The following is a 24,613-nucleotide window of genomic DNA, read 5'->3' on the forward strand; positions in this document are numbered from 1 at the left end:
TGCATGGGTCTCATTCATTCCCTATAATGTTGAGATTTCAAATACTGATACTTTCAGCAAAGCAATTTTGTCCTAATTAGTGGAGGGCTACCTGCCTCCAACCCTAAAGGTTAGTCATTTGTGGGTCCCAGTGCTTAGTCATTTTGAAACAGCCTTGCACAGTTCATTTATATGAAGACAAAGTAAACTACAAGCATATAAACTTCATGTCGTATTTTGGAGAGTAATAATTTACATATGTGCATTTTATTATACAGTAGGGGTTCTCAAACTGGGGGTTGTGACCCCTCAGGGGGTCGCAAGGTTATTATGTGACGTGAACTGTCAGCCTCCACCCCCTAAACTCTGCTTTGCCTCTAGCATTTATAATAGTGTTAAATATAAAAAAAATGTGTTTTTTAATTTGTAAGGGGGGGGGTCATACTCAGTCTTGCTGTGCATCACCAATACAAAAGTTTGAGAATCACTGTTATACAGTGTAGTTTTGTGTATATGCATATATACAAGTGCATAGACACAGATTGCAATGCATGTAAAATGTATTTGGACTTTTAAATCGAAGACACTTGCTTCATCACAGATTTTGGAGAATGAGGCATTTTCTTTATTACTCTTTGTCATAAACAGATAGCTAAGGGTTAATGTTTCTTTTACCTGTAAAGGGTTAACAAAGGGAACCAAACACCTGACCAGAGGACCAATCAGGAAACCGGATTTTTAAAAGCTGAGGGAGGGAATTTTTGGGTGTGTGTCTTTTGTCTGTGTCTCTGGTCTGTGCTCTCTCAGCTATGAGAGTGATCTCTATCTCCAGGCTTTTCTAATCTTCTGTTTCCAAGTGTAAGTACAAAAGGTAGAAACAATAGGTTTTAATATGTTTTTGGTTACATTGTGTAGGTTTGCTGGAATGTTTTAAATTCTTTCTTTTGGATACAAGTGTTTTTTCATTTTTCTTTCGCATTGACTGTAATTTGTCAGCCTTGATACAGAGCCAGGTTTTATGTCTTTTTCTTCTTGTTTATATAAAGGCTTTCTTTTTAAACTTGTTGATTCTTTTCTAGTTTGAGGCTCAAGGGGTGGATCTCTGTCCGCGGTTCGGTCTCTTCGGGAAAACTAGGGAGAGGGCAAATTCTTTGTGTCCGCGTTGCACAAGCTTACGTTGCAAGGGACTTCTGACTGAGGTGAAAGAAAACGTGATCTCTCGTTTTTGATTTCAGGAATTGAATAAGGGTATCGTCCAGGCCTCAGGGATGGGAAGCCGGGAGGACATACCTCCCCTTGTTCTCTTATATTTCCTATTGTTGTAGACCAGGAACAATCTGAGTCTTATGGGGTCCCGCCAGGAAGGTTTGGGGAGACCAGAGTGAGGCAGGCACTGATTCCTGTCTGGTGGCAGCGCTATCAGATCTAAGCTGGTAATTAAGCTTGGAGGTTTCATGCAAGCACCCACATTTTGGACGCTAAGGTTCAGAATTGGGACTTATGCTTATAACACTCTTAAAAGTAAAATAACACATTTTCTTTTACGTTCAGACAAATACACTTCAAAGGCTGTTTATGAAGAGCCATCTGCACTCAGCCTGTGTAGTCCAAGTTGCACCCATTCTATTTCCTTTCCATAGATGAATGTCAATACTACAAACACCATCATTGCTTGGATATGGGGAAAATAAGTTTGGCTGAGGAAGAAGGAGGTGCACAAATCCACAAACAGGATGTACATAGTTGGGTGTCTTTATTTTGAGAAGCACATACTTCCATTATTACTTAAAATGTCTCTTAGTAATTTCAGGTATAGACATAATGGCAATGTTTTACACTTGATGGTTTTATGAAAGATAATTTTAAAAATATCAAAAAGATGTACTCCCACTGTATAACCGTGCCATGTATCTGTCCACTCAGGTTTTTTCCCACCTTTGCATATTAAAATGAAGGTTGGAAGAGGTTTAGACCTTAAGCAGATATATGACATGATATGATATGATATGATATGATATACGTTCAGGTACCCTCCACACTTGAGGCCCTGCAGGCGGCCCAGGATGTTATAGCTCTGCCGTTACTGGGGGCACTGCTGCCGTCAACTCCTCGGTCCAGAGGAAAGCCGCCACTCGGATCCCTGCAGTCGCTGCCTGGATGGTACCGTTCACAGTCTAGGGAAGGTCCCTGACACCGTTCACCGCTCAGCAACCTCCCCGTGTGCAGTCTGCACCAGTCCCCATCAACCCCCACCAGGTTGTCTGGCTGGGTACTAACTGGCAGGGGTTCCAGGCACTGGTCTGCCTCGAGGGACCATAGACCTAGTGAGGAGAGCGTGCCCTGTCGAGACCAGGACAGACAGGACTGGAGGCCCTTGTCTCTGAGAGCCTACCATAGCTCTTCATGGGATGGGCATCGATTCCGTTCCCATTCTTAGTCTCGCTCGAGGTTCCTGCAGAGGCACCGCTTCAGCAACCCCAGACATGGATTGCTGGCACCTTGCTGTCACGGATCTGCCCGTCGGAGCCAGCTGCGGAGTAGCTGCTACGAGTGGTACTCCTGTTCCTCCACACCAGGGTCACGGACTCATGGTAGCACCGTTCCCGAGACCACCACTCGTCCCGGTCCTGGTCCCGGGATAGCCACAGATCGTATGCCGGCCCAGCCTCCCTTCGCAATCATTAGTCGATGGGCCAGGCTAGTCAGGCTCAATAGCCTGCTCCGCTGGTGCCACAACATGTGCAGTGGCATTAGGCTCCTTGTCTGGCACCATGGTACCAGTGGGCACCATGGCCCCCAGCGCAGCCCTCGGTGGTGACTTGCTTGGTGGTCAGAGCCTTGGAGAGACCATCGGCCTCCCTTTCCCATCTTCCCGGGAAGGAGTCGGTGGAAGCTTCATCCCTGGTTCCGTGCCTGGAGGGAGACCAAGTGGTGGGACCTGCGCCACCGGTGGGGACTCAGAGTACCGCACCCTCACCCTCATCCTCTCGGATGATGCGATTATGGCCCCTCCTCTGCCTGTCCCGCAGGAAGACTCTAAAGCCCACCAGGAACTGTTAAAAAGGGTGGCGTCAAGCCTCAATCTTCAAGCCAAGAAGGTGGAGGAATCCTCAGACTCCCTCTTCAACGTCCTCTCTGCTTCAGCACTGGATGGGGTGGCTCTCCTACTCCATAAAGAGGTGGCCAAAATTTTGAATGCCTTGTGGCAAACCCTGGCTTCCTTACCCCACATCTCTAAGAGGGCAGAACGCAAGTACATTGCGCCTGCCAAGGGGTATGAATACCTGTACACCCACCCTGCCCCCAATTCCCTAGTGGTCAAGTCGGTTAACCACAGGGAGAGGCAGGGCCAACCACTAAGAATAAGGACTCGAGGAGACTGGATCTATTCAGTAGAAAGATTTATTCGTCCTCGAATTTCCAACTAAGGGTGGCAAATCACCAGGCCCTGCTGGGGAGATACAAGTTTAATTTGTGGGGCTCTCTGCCCAAATTCGAGGACTCCCTCCAAGAGCATGACTAAAAAGAATTCAAGACTCAGATGGAGGAGGGTACAGCTGCCGCCAGGACTGCCTTCTTTAGCGCCGTTGTCCGTCAGGGTGCACTTGGAGGCCATATCAGCCTTCCACCTGCTGGTACGGGGCCACATGGTGTTCTCCCATGCCATGACTGGACGATTCCTTAAGGGTTTGGATCGCCTCTTCCTGTATGATAGGTCCCCAGTCCCACAGTGGGACCTGAACTTGGTGCCGACCAGGTTGACTGGTCCCCCATTTGAACCGCTGGCTACATGCTCCCTCCTCCATTTGTCCTGGAAAATAGCCTTCCTGGTAGCGATCACATCCACTAGATGGGTCTTGGAGCTCCGGGCCCTGACCTCTGAGCCCTTGTAGATAGTGTTCCTTAAGGATAAGGTCCAGCTCTGCCCACACTCTTTGTTCCTCCCCAAGGCAGTCTCCACCTACGACATGGGTCAGGACATCTTCCTGCCAGTGCTCTGTCCCAAACCCCACACATCCAGTGAGGAGCGCTGCCTCCCCATGCTGGATGTAAGATGGGCTCTGGCTTTTTACTTGAAGTGTACAAAACCATTCAGGAAGTCTTCACAGCTGTTCATCGCCTCGGCTGAACACATGAGAGGTCGGCCGATCTCCACTCAAAGGCTCTCCAACTGGATCACCTCATGTATTCATACCTATTACGACCTGGCAGGAGTCCCCCTGCCGCCGATTGTGAGGGCACACTTGACCAGGGTGCAAGCCATGTCAGCTGCATTTCTGGCCTGTGGTCCCCATCCAGGACATCTGTAGGGCTGCCATGTGGTCACTGGTTCACACACATTCACCTCGCATTATGCGATCATCTCCCAGACCAGGGAGGATGCCAGGTTCGGCAGGGCTGTACTCCGTCCAGAGTGTCTATGAACTCCTACCCACCTCCAACTGATACAGCTTGGAATCACCAATGGTGGAATGCACACGAGCAATCACTCAAAAAAGAAAAGACAGTTACCTTTTCCATAACCAGTGTTCTTCAAGATGTGTTGCTTATGTCCATTCCACATCCCACCATCCTTCCCCACCGTCAGAGTTGTCTGGCAAGAAGGAACTGCGGGTGGGGGGAGCATGCAGCGCCCCTTATACCTTACCATAGCGGCGCCGCTCTAGGGGTTACTGGGGCACTCCTCTACGGGTACTGCTGGGGAAAAGACTTCCTGCACCGGCGCACGTGGCGAGCACACACACCTGCTGCGGAATGGACATGAGCAACACATCTCGAAGAACGCCAGTTACGGAAAAGGTAACTGCCTTATCAAGTTGTAGTGAGATTTGATAAGGTAGCAAAATGAGCAAGCAAGACATTGCTTGCTAGTGGAGTCAACATGTTTTCACACCGTTTGTCAGGATGAGTTGCTGAAAGGACCAACTACATAGAATACAGTGGGCTAGGGTGTGATCTGGCACTCCATCCCTATTCAGCAAGGTGCGTTAGTGCATGCCCAAGATCAGTGGGACTCATGTGTGCGCCAGCACTTTGCTGAGTAGTGATGGACTTAAATGCTGTGCTGAATTTTGGGTGTGTGTGTGAGAGAGAAAGAGAGAGAGAGAAACTGTGTCTCCCTCTAGTGACTGGTCCTATCACGGACCTTGCAACTTACAAAGTTCCTCCTTCAGTTCAAGTGAGCGGGTGCTTGCACTTTTGGTTCTAAAGGCTGTGCGTTTTTGTTACATGCAACTACAGTAGAACGCCTTATGTACTGTCAATCTCAGTACATCAGTTGTCTGTGTTAGTGGAACTCTGTTAAAAGACAAGAGGCCTACTTAAACAGAAGTACTTGTAAGATGTACAGAAGAAACTATAATTTTTTTTTTTCTGGTGGGTTTAGCCTTGAACATCAACCTCATGGGGTATTATGAGGCTCAATTAATTGATGAGCACAATTCTGTTCTTGTTACAACCTTTTAAAAGTCAGTGAGGTTACATGTAGGGTAAGCTGGCATAGAATTTGGCCCAATATTTGTAAAGAATTTTGATACCCTTGGAAGGAGCTACTGTACATGTAAATTATATCTGTGTTTATTGATCAGTTTACCGCAGATAAATGGATTAATGTCATCTTCTGTTCTAGTTGTAAGTTTAGGATTTCGTTGTCTGCCAAAAGAAATCTTGGCTTTTTAAAATCTTCATAAAAAGCACAAGCTTGACAGTGTCTCAGTGCATCATGGTTTTGAAAAGCCTTGTACCTTGGCAACACTTACTTTTGTTCTGTTTTCCCATTTCAGAACACATACAGCTGTGAAAATTGCCCCACGGTACAGCGCACCAGTCATTCATGTCCTGGATGCATCCAAGAGTGTGGTGGTTGTAAGTTCTGGATCACAGTTTTCCCCCCTCAAGCAGATACACCCCACCCCACTCCTTCTTGTAGTGCTATATGTTTTATAACAAGTGACTTGATCCTGCAAGTTCACTGTGGGTAAAAGTCACCCTGTGCTTGGGGCTAGATCAGGGCCTGTGCACCAGTGGAATCCCACTGAAGCCTATTTTGAGAGCTTAGTGGGAATGAACTGTTGCCTAAGTCTTGAGCTGGTCATTAGCAAAGGGTGCATGTGCAGAACACCCATTCAGGTCCCTTTGCTTAGCTTGTAACTCTTAAGAATGTCATCAAAAAGCCTTTTCCTGCTTTTTAAAAGCTAATTCCTACAGACGAGGCCTGCCTGGTAGTACTCATGACACTGTCATCAAGAGGAGGAAACCTGTAGTCAGGGATACCCCCTGGCTTCTAGGCTGAGTTGAGTTCGTTGCCAAGCTGGGGAGAGCTCAGAGTATGTCAGTAAGGCCAGGTCTACACTGCGACTTTAAATCGGTTTAATGGCCGATATACCGATTTAACACTGTACCCGTTCACATGACGTCGTCATTAATATCGAGTTAAACGGCTCCTTAAATCGATTTCGGAACTCCTCCCAGACGAGAGGAGTAGCGCTAAATTCGATAGTGATAACTCGGATTAGGGTTCGTGTGGACGGAAATCGACATTATTGGCCTCCTAGAGGTATCCCACAGTGCACCACTGACCGCTCTGGTCCGCAATCCGAACTCGGATGCGGAGTGCCGGTAAACAGGAAAAGCCCCGAGACCTTTAGAATGACATTTCCTGCTTTCACGTGTCCAGCTCTGATCAGCACGGGTGGAGATGCAGTTCAAATGCAAAAGTAGCTCCTGCATTGAACCTTACGGGAGATACTAGATCTGATCGCTGTATGGTGAGACAAATCTGTTTTATCAGAGCTCCGTTAAAGAACAGGAAATGCCAAAGCGTTTGAAAAATAAACTCCAGGATACACAGCAGTGCGTGACAACCGTAACGGGAAGCCAGAGACTCAAACGGATGGTCATGGAGGGAGGAAGGGAGGGAGGGGGTTTAAGGAGGACTACAGCTACCATTCTCCACAGCACTATTTGCATTCTTGGCTGAGCGCCCAATGTCTGTAGCTTAATACACGGTGTCTTGCATGGTTCACGGAACAGCTCGTCAGTCCCTCCCCTCCCCCGACCGTGAAAGAAAAGTAAAATAAATAATTCCTTGAGTACTGTAAATGTCACCCTCTGTGTACTGAATGCTGCTGGCAGACGCGATGCTGCTGCGGTGAAGAGCAGATGTTTTCTGCCCAATCACGCACTGTGCTCTCAACCCGGAAGTGGGAACTATGGGATAGCTGAGGAACAGCTACCCACAGTGCACTGCTCCTGAAATCGATGGTAGCTTTGGACCATGGACGCAAACAATCGATTTTGTGATCCCACTGTGGACATGCTAAACCGATTTTATTAGATCTGTTTTGTAATATCGGATTAAGCTAATTCGAAATAATCGTGCAGTGTAGATGTACCCTAAGTGAAGTAGTGCTTGAGGTTTTTGTCTTGCCAGGCTAGTTCATGAGCTGGACATCAGGCAACTTCCCCTTGGAAGTAACATTCCACATGATCAGGGTGTGACCAATATATGGATGAAATGGAGAATTAAAAAAATTTTCTATAGGAACTCACTGTTTTATCAGTTGGAATCATCTCTTGCACTGAGAGCTGGCTCCATGGTGATACAAAGTAAGATTTGTTCTCTAGACCCACCACTGCAGTACATTGTTGAAGTTGGTTATCTCCTTATCGCGTATTATTTTAATCCATATCAAATGCCTACTGTATAAAATTGCCAGTATAATATCTATGTAAATAAGCACAGGGAAACACAAATGTGATGAAAAATAAATATCTGCAACTCCCCCACCATATCACATCTCTGTATCAGATTTGTATGGTGTTGTTATGCTGCTTTTGAATGCTTAAAGCAGTCATAGACAAAATTAAATATTTTATGAACAGAAAAATATCATAGTACCACTATACAAGTCCATGGTATGCCCATACCTGGAATACCATATGCTGTTTTAGTGACCCCATTTCAGAGAATTGGAAGAAGTACAGAGAAGGGCAACAGAAATGGTTAGCGGTATGGAACAGCTTCTATAGGAGGAGAGATTAAAAAGACCAGCATTGTTCAGCTTGGAGAAGAGATGACTGGAGGACGGGGGATATGATGGAGGTCTATACAATTGTGAATTTTGTGGAGAAAGTGAATAGGAAATTATTATTTACCCCTTCACATAACACACCAACCAGGGGTCACCCAATTAAATTAATAGGCAGCAGGTATAAAACTAACATAAGGAAGTATTTGCACAATGCAATCAACCTGCAGAACTCATCGGTAGGGGATGCTGTGAGGGCCAAAAGTATAATTGGTTAAAACAAGAATTAGATAAGTTCACAGAGGATAGGTCCATCAGTGACTATTAGCCAGGGTGGTCAGGGTTACAACCCCATTCTGGACACAGAAAAAGCCCTGGGTGTCTGTCCATGAAGGAAGGGGCTTACCTAGAGGAGTTGTGGGGAAGAAAACCTGTGGAAGGCAGAGCAGGAAGAAACAGAGGGAAAAAGCAGTGAGTGAGTGTCTAAGCTTCTGACTGCTAGAAACTGTGTCTGAACGACAGGGGATGGATCATCTGATAAATTACTCTGTTCTGTTCATTCCCTCTGAACCATCTGGCACTGTCCACTGTTAGAAGACAGGCTACTGGGTTAGGTGAACCATTGGTCTGACTGAGTATGGCCGTTCTTACGTTCTCAGGTAGATTGCGATATGAATAATAGACATCTCAAATTACATGCTTTTGCTTGTAAATATATTATCCTGGGGTTGACTTATGGTTTTTTCAAACTTTGATTCTTCACATTGAATAATTTTCTTTTTGGGAGACACCTACAGTACTATATCTTATAGATATGCCCCCTTGACTCCATAAAAATATCATTTTCATACTCCACCCCGGATGCCTAAAAGCAAAGTATATGTTAACTTTATGGACTCTGGTTTTTTAGTAAGCCAGAAGTTTGAAGAAGCTTTGAGGATTTTAGTTTTAACGTGAACTCTAGAAGATGAGATCGTTTTAAGTGATGAGTTTTTCCTAAAATGTTCTTTCATTAAAGACAGCATGCTTTAAATTTTAAAGGAAAGTAAAGACTTTGTACTGCCATTGAAAATGACTGATGGTAAAGAAGACAGTTGCTCAAAGGACCTAATAATCCCCTCCAGGGGTAAAGGAGATGATAACCTTGAGGATGTGGAGAAAAAAGGAGTGTCACTTTCACTTCATCACTTTTCTTCCATATCCTCCCGGCCTGAGGATCTACATTTGGGAAGAGGATCTGCCAAATGCTGGCAGAGACAGACAACAGCTGTGCTCTGTGGTGTCATTTCTCCTGCCTCTGACCTGCAGTCCCACAGAGATTTCCCCACTGGAGTTAATGCTAATGGGGGTCTGCATTTTCTTACTGGATTCCCTCTTCTGAAACACCCTCAAGTGGAACATTCCCAGGGGAAGCAGCTGCTGGCATGAAAGATAAACCCTGTGCCTCTGCAATGCCTTTATGTGTATGTCCCTGGACTAAATCAGATCCGATGAGACATAGGGTTTCTGTGCATCAGCCTCCCAGCCCGTTCTGTGGGAAGAAAATGCTTGTTATGGACAAAATCTGAGCAGCATTGTGAAAAAAATTTTTTAGGATAAAGTCGAATTGCCTGAGTTTGGGGTTGCAGCCGAGAACTGAAAAAAGTTAACACAGACCCCGATTTCCAAACTGCAGTTTGCTCACTCGAGATGTTCTTACAATTTCCTGATTTAATCTAGCTGACTGCTTCTCAATTGCTATCTTTGGCTAGCCCATTGTATTTAAGTGCCCATTTCCACAACTACAGTGGCATAATGAATAATTTAAGAGACTTTGATTATAATTCAAGGCATTTTGCAGTGACAAGCTATTGAACTGGGTGAGGCTAGTTACGGATTCATTGTCTTCTGATCTGTAACTGTTATAGAAGATAGCCATGTGGGGCGAAGACAGATGCTGGTGCATTCAAACTACCCACTGAGGGAGTTATGGGGTTATGTGCTGTTCCTCAGAACAGGAAAATACCTTTTAGAAAAGAATGTCGAATCCTCTGGCTGAGCCTTGGCCTGGTTCCTGTGCCTGTTTAGAGGCTGTTAGCGGTCTCCTCCTCTCAGCACATTCCTGAACTCTCATGCCACTGTACATGCACTGTCTTTTTTTGATAACATGGACAAAAAAAGAACATGTCCTAATCATGTAAAGGACTCAAGGAGCCACATCCTAACTTCAGTAGATACAGTCAAAACATGCTTTATAACACCCACTTATTTCGGTTCTTCCTACCTCCAGCAAATTGACTCTATATAAAGTGAGGTTCATTAACTTCTGGGGCATCCCCTTGTGGCTGGATCTGGGGATCAGTTCTCATCTGGTCTGGCGCCCACTTGTGTCAGTCACTCTGTCTCAGCAGTGGTCTCTCCTCCAGTACTTCACAGCACTCCCTTTCCATGACTCCTGGCAAGGTCGCTGTATAGTCTCCCCCTTCTGTGGTATCAGAGTCCCTCCACACCAGCTGTCTGTGCACCGTCCCAGGCAGTGCTCTTTGCCAGTTCCCAGTCTGTGCCACTTCCCCAGACGTTGGTAGGGGAAGCTGGATCCACCTACTAATCGATGTTGCAGCCCAGAGACCTAGTCAGTAGCAGTCAAGGTCTACGCAGTTTTAATACTCACTGCTCTTTCCCTCTGTTTCTTCCTACTCTGCCTTCCACAGGGTTTCTTCCCCACAACTCCTCTGGGTAAACCCCTTCCATCAGGGACAAGCTACCAGGGCTTTTCCTATGTCCAGAGAGTGAGTGCAGACCCTCTCCCTCAAGCCCTTTTCTGTTCTCAACTCCCTGGCTTTATACAAGCCCAGCCTGCTCCTGCTTAGCTAGACTTCATCTTCAATTAACACTTTTCACTGAAGCTTGACTCTCTCTGCCACCCCACTCCCGCCCCCAGCTGTGGCCTGTATGGTTAATGGGACCCTTCTGAGGCCCATAACCACTTCAGGGCTGGTGTGGGATGAACGCGCTATCACACAGTGCCTCTGTCCTCTCCCCACATGGATACTGTGCCTTCTCTCCCTGTACCCTCCCCAGGAAATTTATGCTGTGCGTCCTCCAATTTCTTTGCAGGCATCTTTCCTCAATAGGGAGACAAAGGATTAGGTCTCAGCAGCTCCTTTTCTTCTCCTCTGTGCAGCACTGGGTGGCTGTCAGTCTGTGCCAGATGCTGCCCTTCTCTTCTGGCGGTGAAGACAGAGTGGGTGACAGCACCCTTTGCCACCTCCCCATAGTGACAGGGCGGGTAGGCGTGGTTTAGTTCATTCTTTATGTATGAAGTATTGGTCATTTTCAATTGGTTCCTTTCCCTTAAACTAGCCATTAACTAATGACTAACATTTAGCTAATTCCTAGGATGATTGCTATCTGGGCATCAACTAATGTCTTGGGCTTTATTTTGACTTTATAGTAGGGAGGTGGCTGCTGGTAGGTGGGGACACATCTGGAATTACCATATGTACTCGTTCATAAGCCAAATATTATTGGTAAAGAAGTGACGCATCAAAAAGCAGGGGTCAGCTTATAAACTGGTCTACACCAAAATTTGATGATTTTAAACTCTGTGGAATCATTGAATTGGCTACCTAATACATTTGTCATTTTGTTTACCTGGAATGTCTGCAGGCATGGAGCCCCTCAGCTCCCTGTGGCCGCGGTTTGCTGTTCCTAGCGAATGGGAGCTGCGGGAAGTGGCGTGCCTTTCCCTCCTTCCATCTGTGGATAGTTTCCAGCAGCTCTTCTGGGCCAGGAACAAGAGGGGTGCAGGTGGTGGGAAACAAACCACGAGTAGGATTGGTCCCATCTGAGGGAGTCTTGACTGCAAGGGAGAGGGAGGCAGAATGCATCAGATTCTGTGCCTTTATGGGAATTGTTTCCTTCGGCACTCTCAGAAAGGCCAGAGAGCTGACAATGGACGGCGGGGCTAGAAGGTATAGCTTGGCTGCATCAGTCAGTGTTAGTTTGAAGTATTGCTATAATATGTTAGTCTCTCATCTACAATATGATGATTTACTAGCTCACTGGTAGTTTAGTGATGGGACTGGGCTCTTCATTATCACCCTGAGCTAGATAAAAACTGTCACAGTTCAGGGATACTGCACCTGTGTTCCTTCTCCGAGCTCCACCAAAGGCACCTGCTCTAGGCTCCAGGTTCCATACCCATCACTTCTGATCACACACTCATGTCCGCCTTCCTTCCTGACTGTCATTGCCAGCAGTCACAAGTTATCACACAGCTCTTTTCAAGCAAACATTTATTCTTAAGGTGAAAGCATTACGGGGAAAACATTAAAACAACAAAAGAATCTACAGACATGCTAATAAGCTTACCCCAGAGATCACCCCAACTCCAAGAAGGGTTCTGGCAGGGAATCAGGCCTTCAAACCCCATAAAGGGGGTTTTCTGTGGTTACAAGTTCATAACACCCAGCACGCCCATGAATAGGTCAGTCTTTCCTTAATACAGCTTGAGCCTTTGATCTTGAGACTCCAGGAGCAGGTAGTAAGCAGACAGCGGTCCCCTCTTCAGGCTCTATCTTCCAACAACTGGGGCTTTGCATAAATGGAGGTGGGTAATTTGTATTCACCTCTCCATAGAGATTTCCCAGGCAAACCACTTGACGCTGTTTGTCCCAAAAGTCCATTCTTGTCTGGCACATCATTCAGTATAGTCCTTTGAAGTTCATAACGCTTTCCAGGGTTCACATCCTGTTTCCTCCCAGAGAGATGTTATGTACAACCCTGGCCCACAATACACTGGACCCCAAATGGACCAAAACATAATTCAGTAAGGCCTCCCAAGGATATTTTAGGAAATTGCTAGGTTGGTCACAAAACCCACAGAAGCTGCAGCATGAAAGGCTGATGACTCACTTTGAAGTTCAAACTTGTCCATGCTGCAGCAGCTTTCCTACTGCTAAAACTCCCTTTTGCTTTCTCAGTGCTCTCAGCTGCTAGATGAAAACCTGAAAGACGATTTCTTTGAAGAAATAATAGAGGAATATGAAGACATTAGACAGGACCACTATGAGTCTCTCAAGGTAAAAAAAATAACTGCGTTGTGTATTGATTTAAATTCTTTCCCTTCTAAAATGATTGGTCCTTTTATCATTTTGCTTGTAAAACAAATTCCATATATTAGTGATCTTTGGGCATATTTCCATCAATTTAAAACATATAGTACAAATCATTAATTTATAAAAGGCAACATGAAATGGAATTGTCCAGCCCACAAAGGAAACTCTACCCAACTCTCACCATTCACTCAGGAAAGGCCTGATTGTCATAGTTTATTATTTACACTGCTGTGGTGTCCAAGATTAGGGACCTGCACGGTAATTGAGATGAAGGTCTGGACAAGACTTTTAGCTGTTTGGAAGAAAGCCAAGGTTGAGTTTTAGAAATGTTGGTAGGGAGAAAGAATTCATTTGGAGACAGACTGAATATGAAGGATGAGACTATGGAATGTACTGAAGACACCTCCTAGGTCCTCTGTCTGACAAGACAGACAAAGAAGCATGCTCGAAGATCAACCAGCTCTAACTTTGGCCTCTTTGCAAGTGAAGTTGATTCCAAAACTTAGGGTCCTCTGCTGGGAACATCTTGCTAAAGTTTCCCACAATTGCACTACCACTGGTGCAGCAACTCTGGGAACTATGGTGTAGACCAGAGGTGAATTCCTGACCCCATTGAAGTCAATGGCAAAATTTGTATTGACTTCACTGGGCCAGAATTTCATCCTATGTATCAGGAAACACTTATGATTTTTATGGCTGTCATCTAGACTTGCTCTGAGCAAGGTTAGACAGAGGTAAAATGCAGCACCTTCCTATGCATTTGTACTCATTTTTTTAAACTAATAAAAGGAACTTAAATTTATGTGGGAAGATTAATGCTTGATAATCTTATAGACTAAATCAACTAGAAATGTCTGTCCATTAAGAGTAGTACAGTAAATTGACTAGCTCATTGTAAAGTACATTTTATATTAGTCTTACCAAGATATTTGCTGGATGATGAAATTAAAGCTGTCCTCAGATGTATCATTAACAAAATCATTTCAGACTGTAACAAGGTCATTGAAGTTACTTTGCTCAAAGCTGAGAGGTTATATAAATGTATCTTTTATTTCCATACAGGAAAGAAGATATTTATCATTGGAGCAAGCTAGGAGAAAAGGTTTCCATAATGACTGGCTGTCAGACTATAAACCCGGTCAGTTTACTTTTTTTTTTTAATTGAACACTTAATACTTGATAACCTCACTGGATATAGCTGTGTGGTGTCCTGTCAGAGGGAGCAGCATGACTTGAAAATAAATTGGTATTGTGACAAAGTTCTTCCTCTACCTTGGTAGGTCCTGCGCTTTATTGTACGAGTCAACTCCCCCTGTGTCTGATCAGGAGTGGGGAGGTTTGGGGGGAACCTGGGCCCGCCCTCTACTCCGAGTTCCAGCCCAGGGCCCTGTGGATTGCAGCTGTCTATAGTACCTCCTGTAACAGCTGTATGACAGCTACAACTCCTTGGGCTACTTCCCCATGGCCTCCTCCAAACACCTTGTTTATCCTCGCCACAGGACCTTCCTCCTGGCGTCTTATAATGCTTGTATGCCTCAGTTCTCCAGCAGCACACCCTCACCCTCTCACTCTCACTCTCAGCTCCTTGTGCCTCTTGCTCCCAGCTTCTCACACGCGCACCACAAACTGAAGTGAGCTCCATTTTTAAACCCAGGTGCCCTGATTAGCCTGCCTTAATTGATTCTAGCAGCTTCTTGATTGGCAGGTGTTCTAATCAGCCTGTCTGCCTTAATTGTTTCCAGAAAGTTCCTGATTGTTCTGGAACCTTCCCTGTTACCTTACCCAGGGGCTAATATATCTGCCTTCTGTCACTCTCCTGTAGCCGTCTGGCCTGACCCTGTCACGGTATCTGTTGAATTTGAAGGGATTGTTGTTGCACAAATGAGAGATCAGTGGCCTAAAATGAAGTGTTCTCATCCCCGTGCTTGCAGATGTTTGGCCCCATTACATTTATTTTTGTTCCTTCTGATTTCCAGCTTGTGAAACTTTCCAACTTTTATACATTGCCAAAAAGTGAGTGTTGTACATTATTTTAAAACCAAAGATCCATTATAGTACATATAATCAAATCATAGAAATGTAGGACTGGAAAGTGCCTCAATATGTCATCTAGTCCAGTCCCCTACACTCAAGGCAGGACTAAGTAATAACTGGACCATTCTTGACCACTATTTGTCTAACCTGTTCTTAAAAACCTTCCATGACGGAGATTCCACAACTTCTCTAGGTGTGAACTCACTAGTACCTACTTTCACAGGGCCAAAATGCAGCACTCAGTTTCTAGTAACTAATCTTTATAAAGGTCCCTCCTAAGGTAGCAGAAAAGGTGGGAAGATGCAAATGCTGGACCAGTAGCTACATCATAACAAGAACCCACCACTGCACAATGCACCCTCACCGCCCTTATCCTAGTGGATGTACGGAAGTTGCAAAAGCTCCTGCAGCTTCCCGACTAGGTTTTATGTGGAACTTCACAGCTGGTGAACTGGGCTGTCTGAGTAGAAGAGTTGGATATAAAGCAGAGGTGGGCAAACTACAGGCCATGGCCACATCCGGCCTGCAGGACCATCCTGTCTGGCCCATAAGCTCCTGTCTTGGGAGGCTTCCCCCCAGACCCTCCCCTGCTGTTTCTTCTCCCCCGCAGCCTAAGCTCACTGCACCACAGGTGCAATGTTCTGGGCGGCGAGCTCCTGGGGCAGTGCAGCTGCAGAGCTGGGGCCTGACCCTGTGCTCTGTGCTTCGCAGCGCAGCTGCCTGTCCTGGTGCAGCTGCGCCACCAGCCACCAGTGCTCCAGGCAGCGTGGTAAGGGGGCATGGAGCTGGGGAGGAAGTTGGATAGAGGGCAGGGAAGTTCGAGGGGTGGTCAGGGGCCAGGGGTGTGGATAGGGGTCGGGGCAGTCTGAGGCAGGCGAACAGGGGGGTTGAATGGGAGCAGGGCAGGAAGGAGAGGAGGGGTTGGATGGGGCAGTTAGGGGTGGACAGTCCAGGGGCGGTCAGGGAGAAGGGGTGGCTGGACGGGGCAGGAGTCCTGGGAGGGCAGTCAGGAAGGAGGGTGGGGGTTGGATGGGGTGGGAGGTCCGGGAGCAGGCGAGGGACAGAGAGCAGGTGGGGTGATGGGGCAGGGATCCCCGGGGGGCCGTCAGAGAACGGGGGAGGATAGATGGGGCAGAAGTCTGGGGGGGGCTGTCAGGAGGCGCAAGAAGCAGGGGCGGGTCGGATAGGGGGCGAAGGCCAGGCCACACCTGGCTGTTTGAGGAGGCACAGCCTCCACTAACCGGCCCATCATACAATTTCAGAAACCCAATGCAGCCCTCAGGCCAAAAAGTTTGCCCGTCCTGATATAAAGCATCGTTATAGAAACCATTTACTGGAAGGTAGTCTATGCATCTGCCCAGTTCTGACATATTCTAAGCCCTATGATCAACAAAGTACTGTAACTTCATGAGTCCAACACAATTATGTACCAATCAGTATTGACTTGGATGAACTAATGAAGGAACTTTAAATTTCATATGTCAAGACTAAGGCCTGATAATCTTCTAGGTCAGTGTAGTGGTCCAGATGATTATCTAGGCCAGATAATAGTGATATGGTAGTTAGATTTACTTCAGTTTGTTGTGATAGTCTTCTGAAGGATGACAACTTTAAATACTTCGTGTGACACACAGATGCTGGTGAGAGTTCAAAAGCATAGGGAACAAGAAAACTAAGTTATAAATGGCAGTGATGGTTTGTTTCCTTGCTGTGTTGTGTACAGTAGGACCTCTGAGTTATGAACCTCTGGGGAATGGAGATTGTTCATAACTCTGAAATGTTTGCAACTCTGAACAAAATGTTACAGTTGTTCTTTGAAAAGTTTACCACCTGAACATTGACTTAATACGGCCGTGAAACTTCACTATGCAGAAGAAAAATGCTGCTTTACCTTTTTTTTAGTAGTTTATTTTGAACACAGTATTGTATTTATTTTTATTTTTTGTCTCTGCTGCTGCCTAATTACATATTTCCAGTTCCAAATGAGGTGTGTGGTTAACTGGTCAGCTCGTAACTCTGGTGTTCATAACTCTGAGGTTCTATTGTATGTGACAGATTCAGCAATATGTGGTAATTCCCAAATGACAAACTACTTTAAACTTCTACAGTTAAACCTAAATTCTTTGGTACTCAAGTTTTTGAAGATTATGACCTGGAGAGGCTGGTGGAATACATTGACTGGAAGCCTTTTTTTGATGTCTGGCAACTTCGGGGCAAATATCCCAACCGAGGATTTCCTAAAATTTTTAATGATAAAGCAGTGGGTGAGTATTGAAATAGCATTTCTTGTATGAAGGCAAGGCAGACAGACCAGTTATTTAAAATATATATTCTCATTGTTCACAAATACACATGAGAAACTTCAATTGAATCAGAAAGTGTTTAATGTTGGTATAAAAGATTAATAATGAAAAGTAAGTGGGGAATTATTTAGGCCCCAACTGTAAAGAGTTCACTTGTATATAAAAACAAAGGAAAATATTTTGATGATGAAAAAAATTATAGAGGGCTTGATATGTCTATATTCATTGTTGGACAACATCACTAGAAGCCCTGGGTCCCATCACAGAATCACAGATAGGCATAATCCTGAAAGTTCTTTTTAAAAGACCATTGGAACATATGTAATAAAGCTGCAAGTGTATCCAAACCTCTAAAAATTAGTGTTCTTTCTGCTATACTGTATTTAGAGCCCTTCAAATCTGCAGATAGAAGCTTTATAGCTGTGGATAGTTGTGGACCATGTTTGTGGATCACAGATTGGATGCGGCTACAAATTTTATATCCACAAAGGATTCTGACTATATTGGATAGCCAGATAATTTGGTGTAAATATGAAGTATTTAATACACACTAGCAGAGTTAAGTGAGCTAAGGAATGGATACTATCAGAGTGAGGATGGTTTATGTGGTCTTGTGTGTTTGGATAAGCAAGACACTGGGGCTCGCTCTTTTAAAGCAGTATGGAATGGTTACCAGTAGTGGATGACAGCGCAGAGTCTGTGAGGTGTTTAGGTGTAAGGGGGTCCCAACCACAATCTAATGATTTCTGGGGTATTTTAGGTACTTTCATGTACAGTCTGTCCACATCACTTATTCTGCTCCACCTTTTTTATTGTACTAGGATTCTGCTGGCTGAAGTATTTGTGCAGCAGGTGTACTGTTACGACTGCATAACCATCACAGCACTGACACCTCTGTTAGCAACAGCTAAAATGCTACAGCAGTAACCAATAAGAAAGATGACTGAGGAAATAGCAGGATTATCCAGAAAGTGTATTTATTTAAAAAGAGGGGAGGGAGAAGCTGGAAAGTTGGTTAAAGTTATAATGTCTCTCTCTTTTTGTTAGGAGAAGAAGCCAAAAGAGTTTATAATGATGCTCAGACTCTACTAAAAACTTTGATTAGCAAAAAGAAGTTGCAAGCCAGCGGCCTGGTTGGGTTCTGGCCAGCGCAGAGTGTTCAAGATGATATTCATTTATACATAACAGAAGAGGCATTGCAGTCTGCAGAACCAATAGCTAAATTTTATGGCTTAAGGCAACAGGTAGGAAGTGGAGTGTTTGCTGACCCAGTATAAAGTTCTTTGTGTTGGCTTTTGAAGATGGAATAAAGGGATTATATTAAAGTTCATGCTGAAAATGAAGTTAGCTATAATCTGTGACAGCAATCTACAAAGGAAGAGTCATCTCCTGATCCCGTCTGCCTTTTTTTCAAAAATTATTAGTTAATAACATAAGATCTGGTAATGGTGAAACAGTGTATTACAGAACACTCCTTAGATTTCATTTTTTCAGATTCTTTTTCTTCTAATATTTTCGCACCATTGTGCATCTATCATGCTGCATGACTTCATAATCAAGACCCTGTATACCCAACCTAAATTTTGCACCAAGATTCTCCATCAGACTGGAAATTCTGTGGTAGCTCAATTTATACTAAAAATGAGATTTTTGAATTAAGTATGAACATTAATAATGTCTGTCCTGCAGTTAGCTGCAGTCTTTATTTTTGTTTAATTCTCACCTGGGGAAACAGTTAGTTAATTATTGACATTTTAAATGATCATCTTTAGGTTTGCATTAACAACCCATTCACATGAATGGAGAAGTTTGGATTTCTCAGAGTTACTGTTTCAGGCTATCCCGGGAAAATAATGTTGGTTCAGTTTATGCTTAGTTCATATTTTCAGAGTTATCTTTATTTCTGGAGCACAGTTTTGTGTACAGGTGTGGATTCTGTGACCATGCTGCAGGATTTTGTCTAAGGTAACAGCATTGTTAGAGGGATACTGTCAGTTTACAGATCACACTTCCATATGGAAATTTTTTTTACTGCAGTTGTTACAAGCAAACCTTAAGATTACTAGAACTGAGAGATTTTTTTCCCCCTGCTTTATTTTATGCCTTTGACAGCAGTTTTATTATAGCCTGTTATACTAATCCTCTTGTTTGGTCAGTTTCCTCTGTTTGTGTAGAGCTTTCAATCAGCAACAAGGGAGAGAAAAATGTTCTTTAAAAATGTGAAAACCTGGTTGCAAGATTAGTTCTGGGTCTCACGGGTCGGGTGTTGTACACAGTTACTTTCGGCTCTTTGTTTTACTGATTGGATTTCAATATGAGTGTCTCTTTACAGGCTAATCCCATTGGTCTATCATCTAATATGCTGATCCTGGGCCTTAACATAAACTTCACTTTGAAAAGATGGAAAGCATCATACATCTAGGACTGGCATATACTTGCCTTCTGCTATTTACAAGAATATCTTGTATCTAGAAATCCTTGTGGTTTAAAAATAACAATTTCTCGCCTGTTGAGGGAAAGTAGATGGACCCATTTCTAGGCCTGTCTGAGTAATGGGGGGAGGAGGGGAGAGGGAGGGATAGCTCAGTGGTTTGAGCATTGGCCTGCTAAATCAAGGGTTGTAAGTTCAATCTTTGAGGGGGCCACTTAGGGATCTGGGGCAAAAATCTGTCTGGGGATTGGTCTTGCTTTGAACTGGGGGGTTGGACTAGATGACCTCCTGAGGTCCCTTCCAACCTTGATGTTCTAATGAGCTTTTTAAAAAAAAATGCAAGGTCTCTTATTTGATGCAACTTTTTTGTTTATTATTTTAGGCCGAAAAAGACTCCAACTGCCCAGACCCATATTACTGCCTCTCTGATTTTATAGCCCCCTTGGATTCTGGTGTTCATGACTATTTAGGCCTGTTTGCTGTGGCCTGCTTTGGGGTAGACAAGCTGTGCAAGGAATATGAGAAACAGTGTGATGACTACAACAGCATAATGGTGAAAGCACTGGGAGATCGTATAGCAGAGGTAACAAATTTTATTACAGATTGCATGGCCGCTTATACTTTCCTCAAACTCTCCATTGGTCTCGTTTGACAGTCACTTCTTCACCTTCTTAGATAAAAGCGGGTGTTGTGTGACACGGTGCGTCCTACTTATTAAATCTGAAATTAAATTACTTGCCACTGAATGTGTCTTGAGCAAAGAGAGGATAGTCAGCATGAGCAACAGGGGAATCTGAGACTCAGTGCAGCTTTCCAGAGTTTTAGGGTCAAGTCTCAAAAAAGCAAGTAACTTTAAACAGGTTGTAAACTGGGCCTCTTTTTAAAAAGTATCTCTAATTCCCTCAGATAATTTTTTGGACCCTAAAATGACCTAATAGTTCTATCCTTGGATACAAACACAGGGATTCCATTGGCTTTAATAGTAACCACACAAGTATATCCAAAGGAAGAATTTGACCCACTGTGTCTAAGATCTTCTCTACAGTGTGTGTTTGTCCTGATTCCAGTCATGTGCCAAATTCTGGTGCAAGCTTATAGTGTAAACAAGGAAAGCTGGAATTTGCATCAGTCAAACTTCTCCAGTTTCAAACAGAGCTAAGCTCTTCTGACACAAGTAGCAAATTTGTGTGTCAGTACTAGAATTTTGTGATGGTGCAGCTACACCACTGGCTCATCTGTCATGGCTGGAACCAGGACAAATGGTATAGTGTAGGCAAGGTCTAAACATCTGCTCTACAGCTTGGCATTGTATCATCACCTGGTTACCAGCCTCCTTTTTCCTATCTCCAGTATATCTGCGTGTCAAGCACCCACCAAAAAAACCCAGAATGGGTGAAAGAAGTGCCTGGTGTGTGTTTCAGTTTGCTTGTATGATGCTTATTTACCCATGGTGAGAGTCCCTACAAAGAAGTAAATGAAATCTGACCATGTCATTTTTGGCCTGGACTAAATTGCTGTTGTTGGCAGTCTCTTCAAATTAAAATACTTACGCTTTGTTCCCAGGCATTTGCAGAGGAGCTCCATGAAAGGGTCCGAAAAGAATTCTGGGCTTACTGCAACAATGAACAGTTGGATATTTCAGACTTGCGCAGGATCAGATATGATGGAATCCGTCCAGCTCCTGGGTACCCGAGCCAGCCTGACCACACTGAAAAACTCACCATGTGGAAACTTGCAAACATTGAGGAGGCAACAGGTACCTGCAGCCTTTTTTATTTCCCTTTTGACCTGAATAAGGAATTAAAACTCTGTGACAAAGTATCCAATGCAGAGCTGCATAAAAACAAAAATCAAAACAATTATAGTTGGAATCTCTGTCACTCTCGCTCCCCCCACCCCCCGCACCTATTCCTTTGCTGCAGCCAGGGAGGTTTTTTTGGAACAATGTCATCTTGGTATTTTTCCTGTTTGTTAGCAAATTTTGTAGCAGAATCTAGTTCGCATTTAAAAAAATATTTCTAATGTCCTTGTGGCCACAAGCAAACTTCCAAAGATGAACGGAGTGTAGATCAATGTAGTGATGTGTTCCTCAGTCTGCAGAGATCCTCAAACCTCTTAGACCTGTTAGAAAGTGTGAACTGTCCTGTTCCTCTTCTGTTGCTGTTTTAAATGTCAGCTATCTCACTGCTAATCCCAAACTACCTTCCTAGGTTCCAAAAACCCCTAATGCTTCCTTCCCAGATGCCAAAATGTCTAGTTTATCCCTAACAATTTCTACACTGCAGACCTGCATTGCTGATACAAAAATATGCAGCATGTTGAAAACTGAAAATGTAGTGCCTGAGGAAAATAAATTTTATTTAATAAAAATAAATAATACAAGGAATATTGAACTGTTATTAATTTCCCTGTTTTAGTTCATTAAAAACCTGCATTTTTGAATTTGCCTAATGCTGTCACAGAATTTTCAGTTTGCCAAACAAGACATTTCCAGAACTTAGGCGTGTTACCATCAGTTACTAAACAAAATGTTACTTTTATTTTCAGGTATTCAGTTAACTGAATCACTAGCAATGACACCTGCCTCCGCAGTTTCAGGTCTCTACTTCTCCAACCCCAAATCCAAATACTTTGCTGTTGGTAAAATATGTAAGGATCAGGTAATTTGGATTCCATGATATAGTTGAGTTACAAATAAACTGATTAAATAGTTGAAACAAGCTGTTTTCTGACTATTTTGGAAACACTGACTCATGGAGACTTACTAATCAATGTGTTAAAATCTTTTTCTTGTTTCTTTGCAGGTGGAAGATTATGCACTGAGGAAAAACTTGCCAGTGGTCGAGGTTGAGAAATGGCTAGGGCCCATCCTGGCATATGATTTGGAATAACTGTTTGTGGGATGGCAGGAGCAAGCCTCTGCCTTGGTCTTCCCAGTTTCTTCTCCAGAAACAGAACAGATCTCGACGTAGAATCTTGTAGTTTGCATCGATTGACAGAACCTCTCAGTGGGCTTTGGAAGCTGTTCGCTTTGTAGCATCAGTTGCTGACAAAAAGAAAAACGCCAACCACATTTTTGTCTGATTCTTCGTTAATTTTTGGCAAAGTAGTTTTGTATTATGGCATTTGTCAAGGGGATAGTATTGAAATCCTCTACAGATCTCAGAATTATAATTGTGCATTTCTGTGCCCAAATGCTATAACTGGGCTAGATGTTGCATGAGATGTAGAGATCATTGGGTTTTCTTTTCGATGGTGGAGATTTTGAGAACTGGCTCACACCTTAATAATCTTGGGACAAACATTTGCACTGAAGCACCCCATTGACTGAGTGAAATAATGCAGAATTTTGCTTCTGGTCTTTAAATGGTGTGTGTATCAGCAAGTCAGAAGACATGGAAATAGACTAAAAGAATGCCCCATAAATAATGGGTAATACTTAATGGGTAAGGAACAACTTGGGATCTATTCTCCTCCTCAATATACGGATGCCTCTTGTATTTGGGAGAGCACCAGACCCCATGCTCATATAGCAATCTTGCTGTATCAGAAAGAAGGTTGTATCACTAAGGCTATTTTGATTACTTTGGTAGTTACAATAACAAAAATTATGTGGTGGTCTGAAACAATCCCAGTAATGCTGTATTATCCTAAAGAATTAAACAGTGTGACTGAGAACAGAACTGAAAGCCTGGAATACTCCCAGCTCTGACAGGTCTTCTCTGGCTTTGGGCAAACCATGTTATCTCTCTGACTCACTGTCTGTAGCTGTAAAATGGGGATACTACTTCCTACCTCACTGGTGTGTATCCTGAAACTTACTTGTTGCTTATATACCACTTTGCGGATGAAAAGAGCTACTGACTTCAATATGTTAGTTGCAGGTAAGTTTTTGGGTGCCTGAATATTAAAAGTGTGGTTGCAATACCTTTGCTCACTGATAATGAAGAAAAGGCCTTTGGAAATAGCTGCTGTGTTTTTTCACCCAATTACTACTTTTTAAGCAAAAACATCATGTTGGAGAAACTGTTACACAACAATTTTTTCATCAAATTACTGTGCTTAGTCCTCTGATCTGAATGTAAGCGATAGATAATCTACAAGTTTAGTCTCTCTAAATAAATATTTAATTTTGAATAAATTCACTGTTTATGAATGTTTTTAATAATCTCTGAGATAGGCACTAACCTAGCTCAGAGCTATGTATTTAATTATTAACTTTTATGAAACATTGAGGAGAAAGTCCTGCTTTCTAAGTCTGGTATCTGTCAAAAACAATGACCTGTGTTGTAAAGAGACCCCCCCCTTCTAAATATATTGTTTGTAATCAATTGGTATTTAAATATTGCCTTATAATATTAACCTTCATCTGACTTTTAAGTATACTGAAAAAAATGCATATATGACTCCTTAAACGATAAATATTAAGCTTATCAGTAGTGCTATCCTTGTCAAACCTCAGTTTAAAATATATCATTGACATAAAATATGCAATAAAATCTGACCTACTTTTGTAGTTAGTATACACTTTGTCGTATGAGTCTGTATTTAAGTCGTAGGTGTTTTGGAAAATCCCATTCAAAGTGAGTTAGCTCTGAATTCATTTGGAAAAACCCACACTTAGGCCTGGTCTACACTATGCATTTAAACCGATTTTAGCAGCGTTAAACCGATTTAACGCTGTACCCGTCCACACAACGAGGCCCTTTATATCGATATAAAGGGCTCTTTAAATCG

The 24,613-nt window shown here is 43.6% G+C and overlaps 1 protein-coding gene across 1 annotated transcript in view; it reads left to right on the forward strand.

Moving 5' to 3' along the window:
* Window positions 1-24,017, forward strand: part of MTR (5-methyltetrahydrofolate-homocysteine methyltransferase) — an 85,536-nt gene extending 61,519 nt beyond the window's left edge. The window contains 9 exon segments of the mRNA XM_075064182.1: window positions 5,763-5,844; window positions 12,974-13,072; window positions 14,171-14,246; window positions 17,251-17,406; window positions 18,493-18,689; window positions 20,259-20,459; window positions 21,440-21,632; window positions 22,424-22,536; window positions 22,681-24,017. Coding sequence (XP_074920283.1) covers window positions 5,763-5,844; window positions 12,974-13,072; window positions 14,171-14,246; window positions 17,251-17,406; window positions 18,493-18,689; window positions 20,259-20,459; window positions 21,440-21,632; window positions 22,424-22,536; window positions 22,681-22,767 — 1,204 coding nt within the window. The 3' untranslated portion in view covers window positions 22,768-24,017.
* The last annotated feature ends 596 nt before the right edge of the window (window positions 24,018-24,613 follow it).

The sequence above is a fragment of the Chelonoidis abingdonii genome, chromosome 3, assembly GCF_003597395.2.
Source record: "Chelonoidis abingdonii isolate Lonesome George chromosome 3, CheloAbing_2.0, whole genome shotgun sequence".
NCBI classification, from domain to species: domain Eukaryota; kingdom Metazoa; phylum Chordata; order Testudines; family Testudinidae; genus Chelonoidis; species Chelonoidis abingdonii.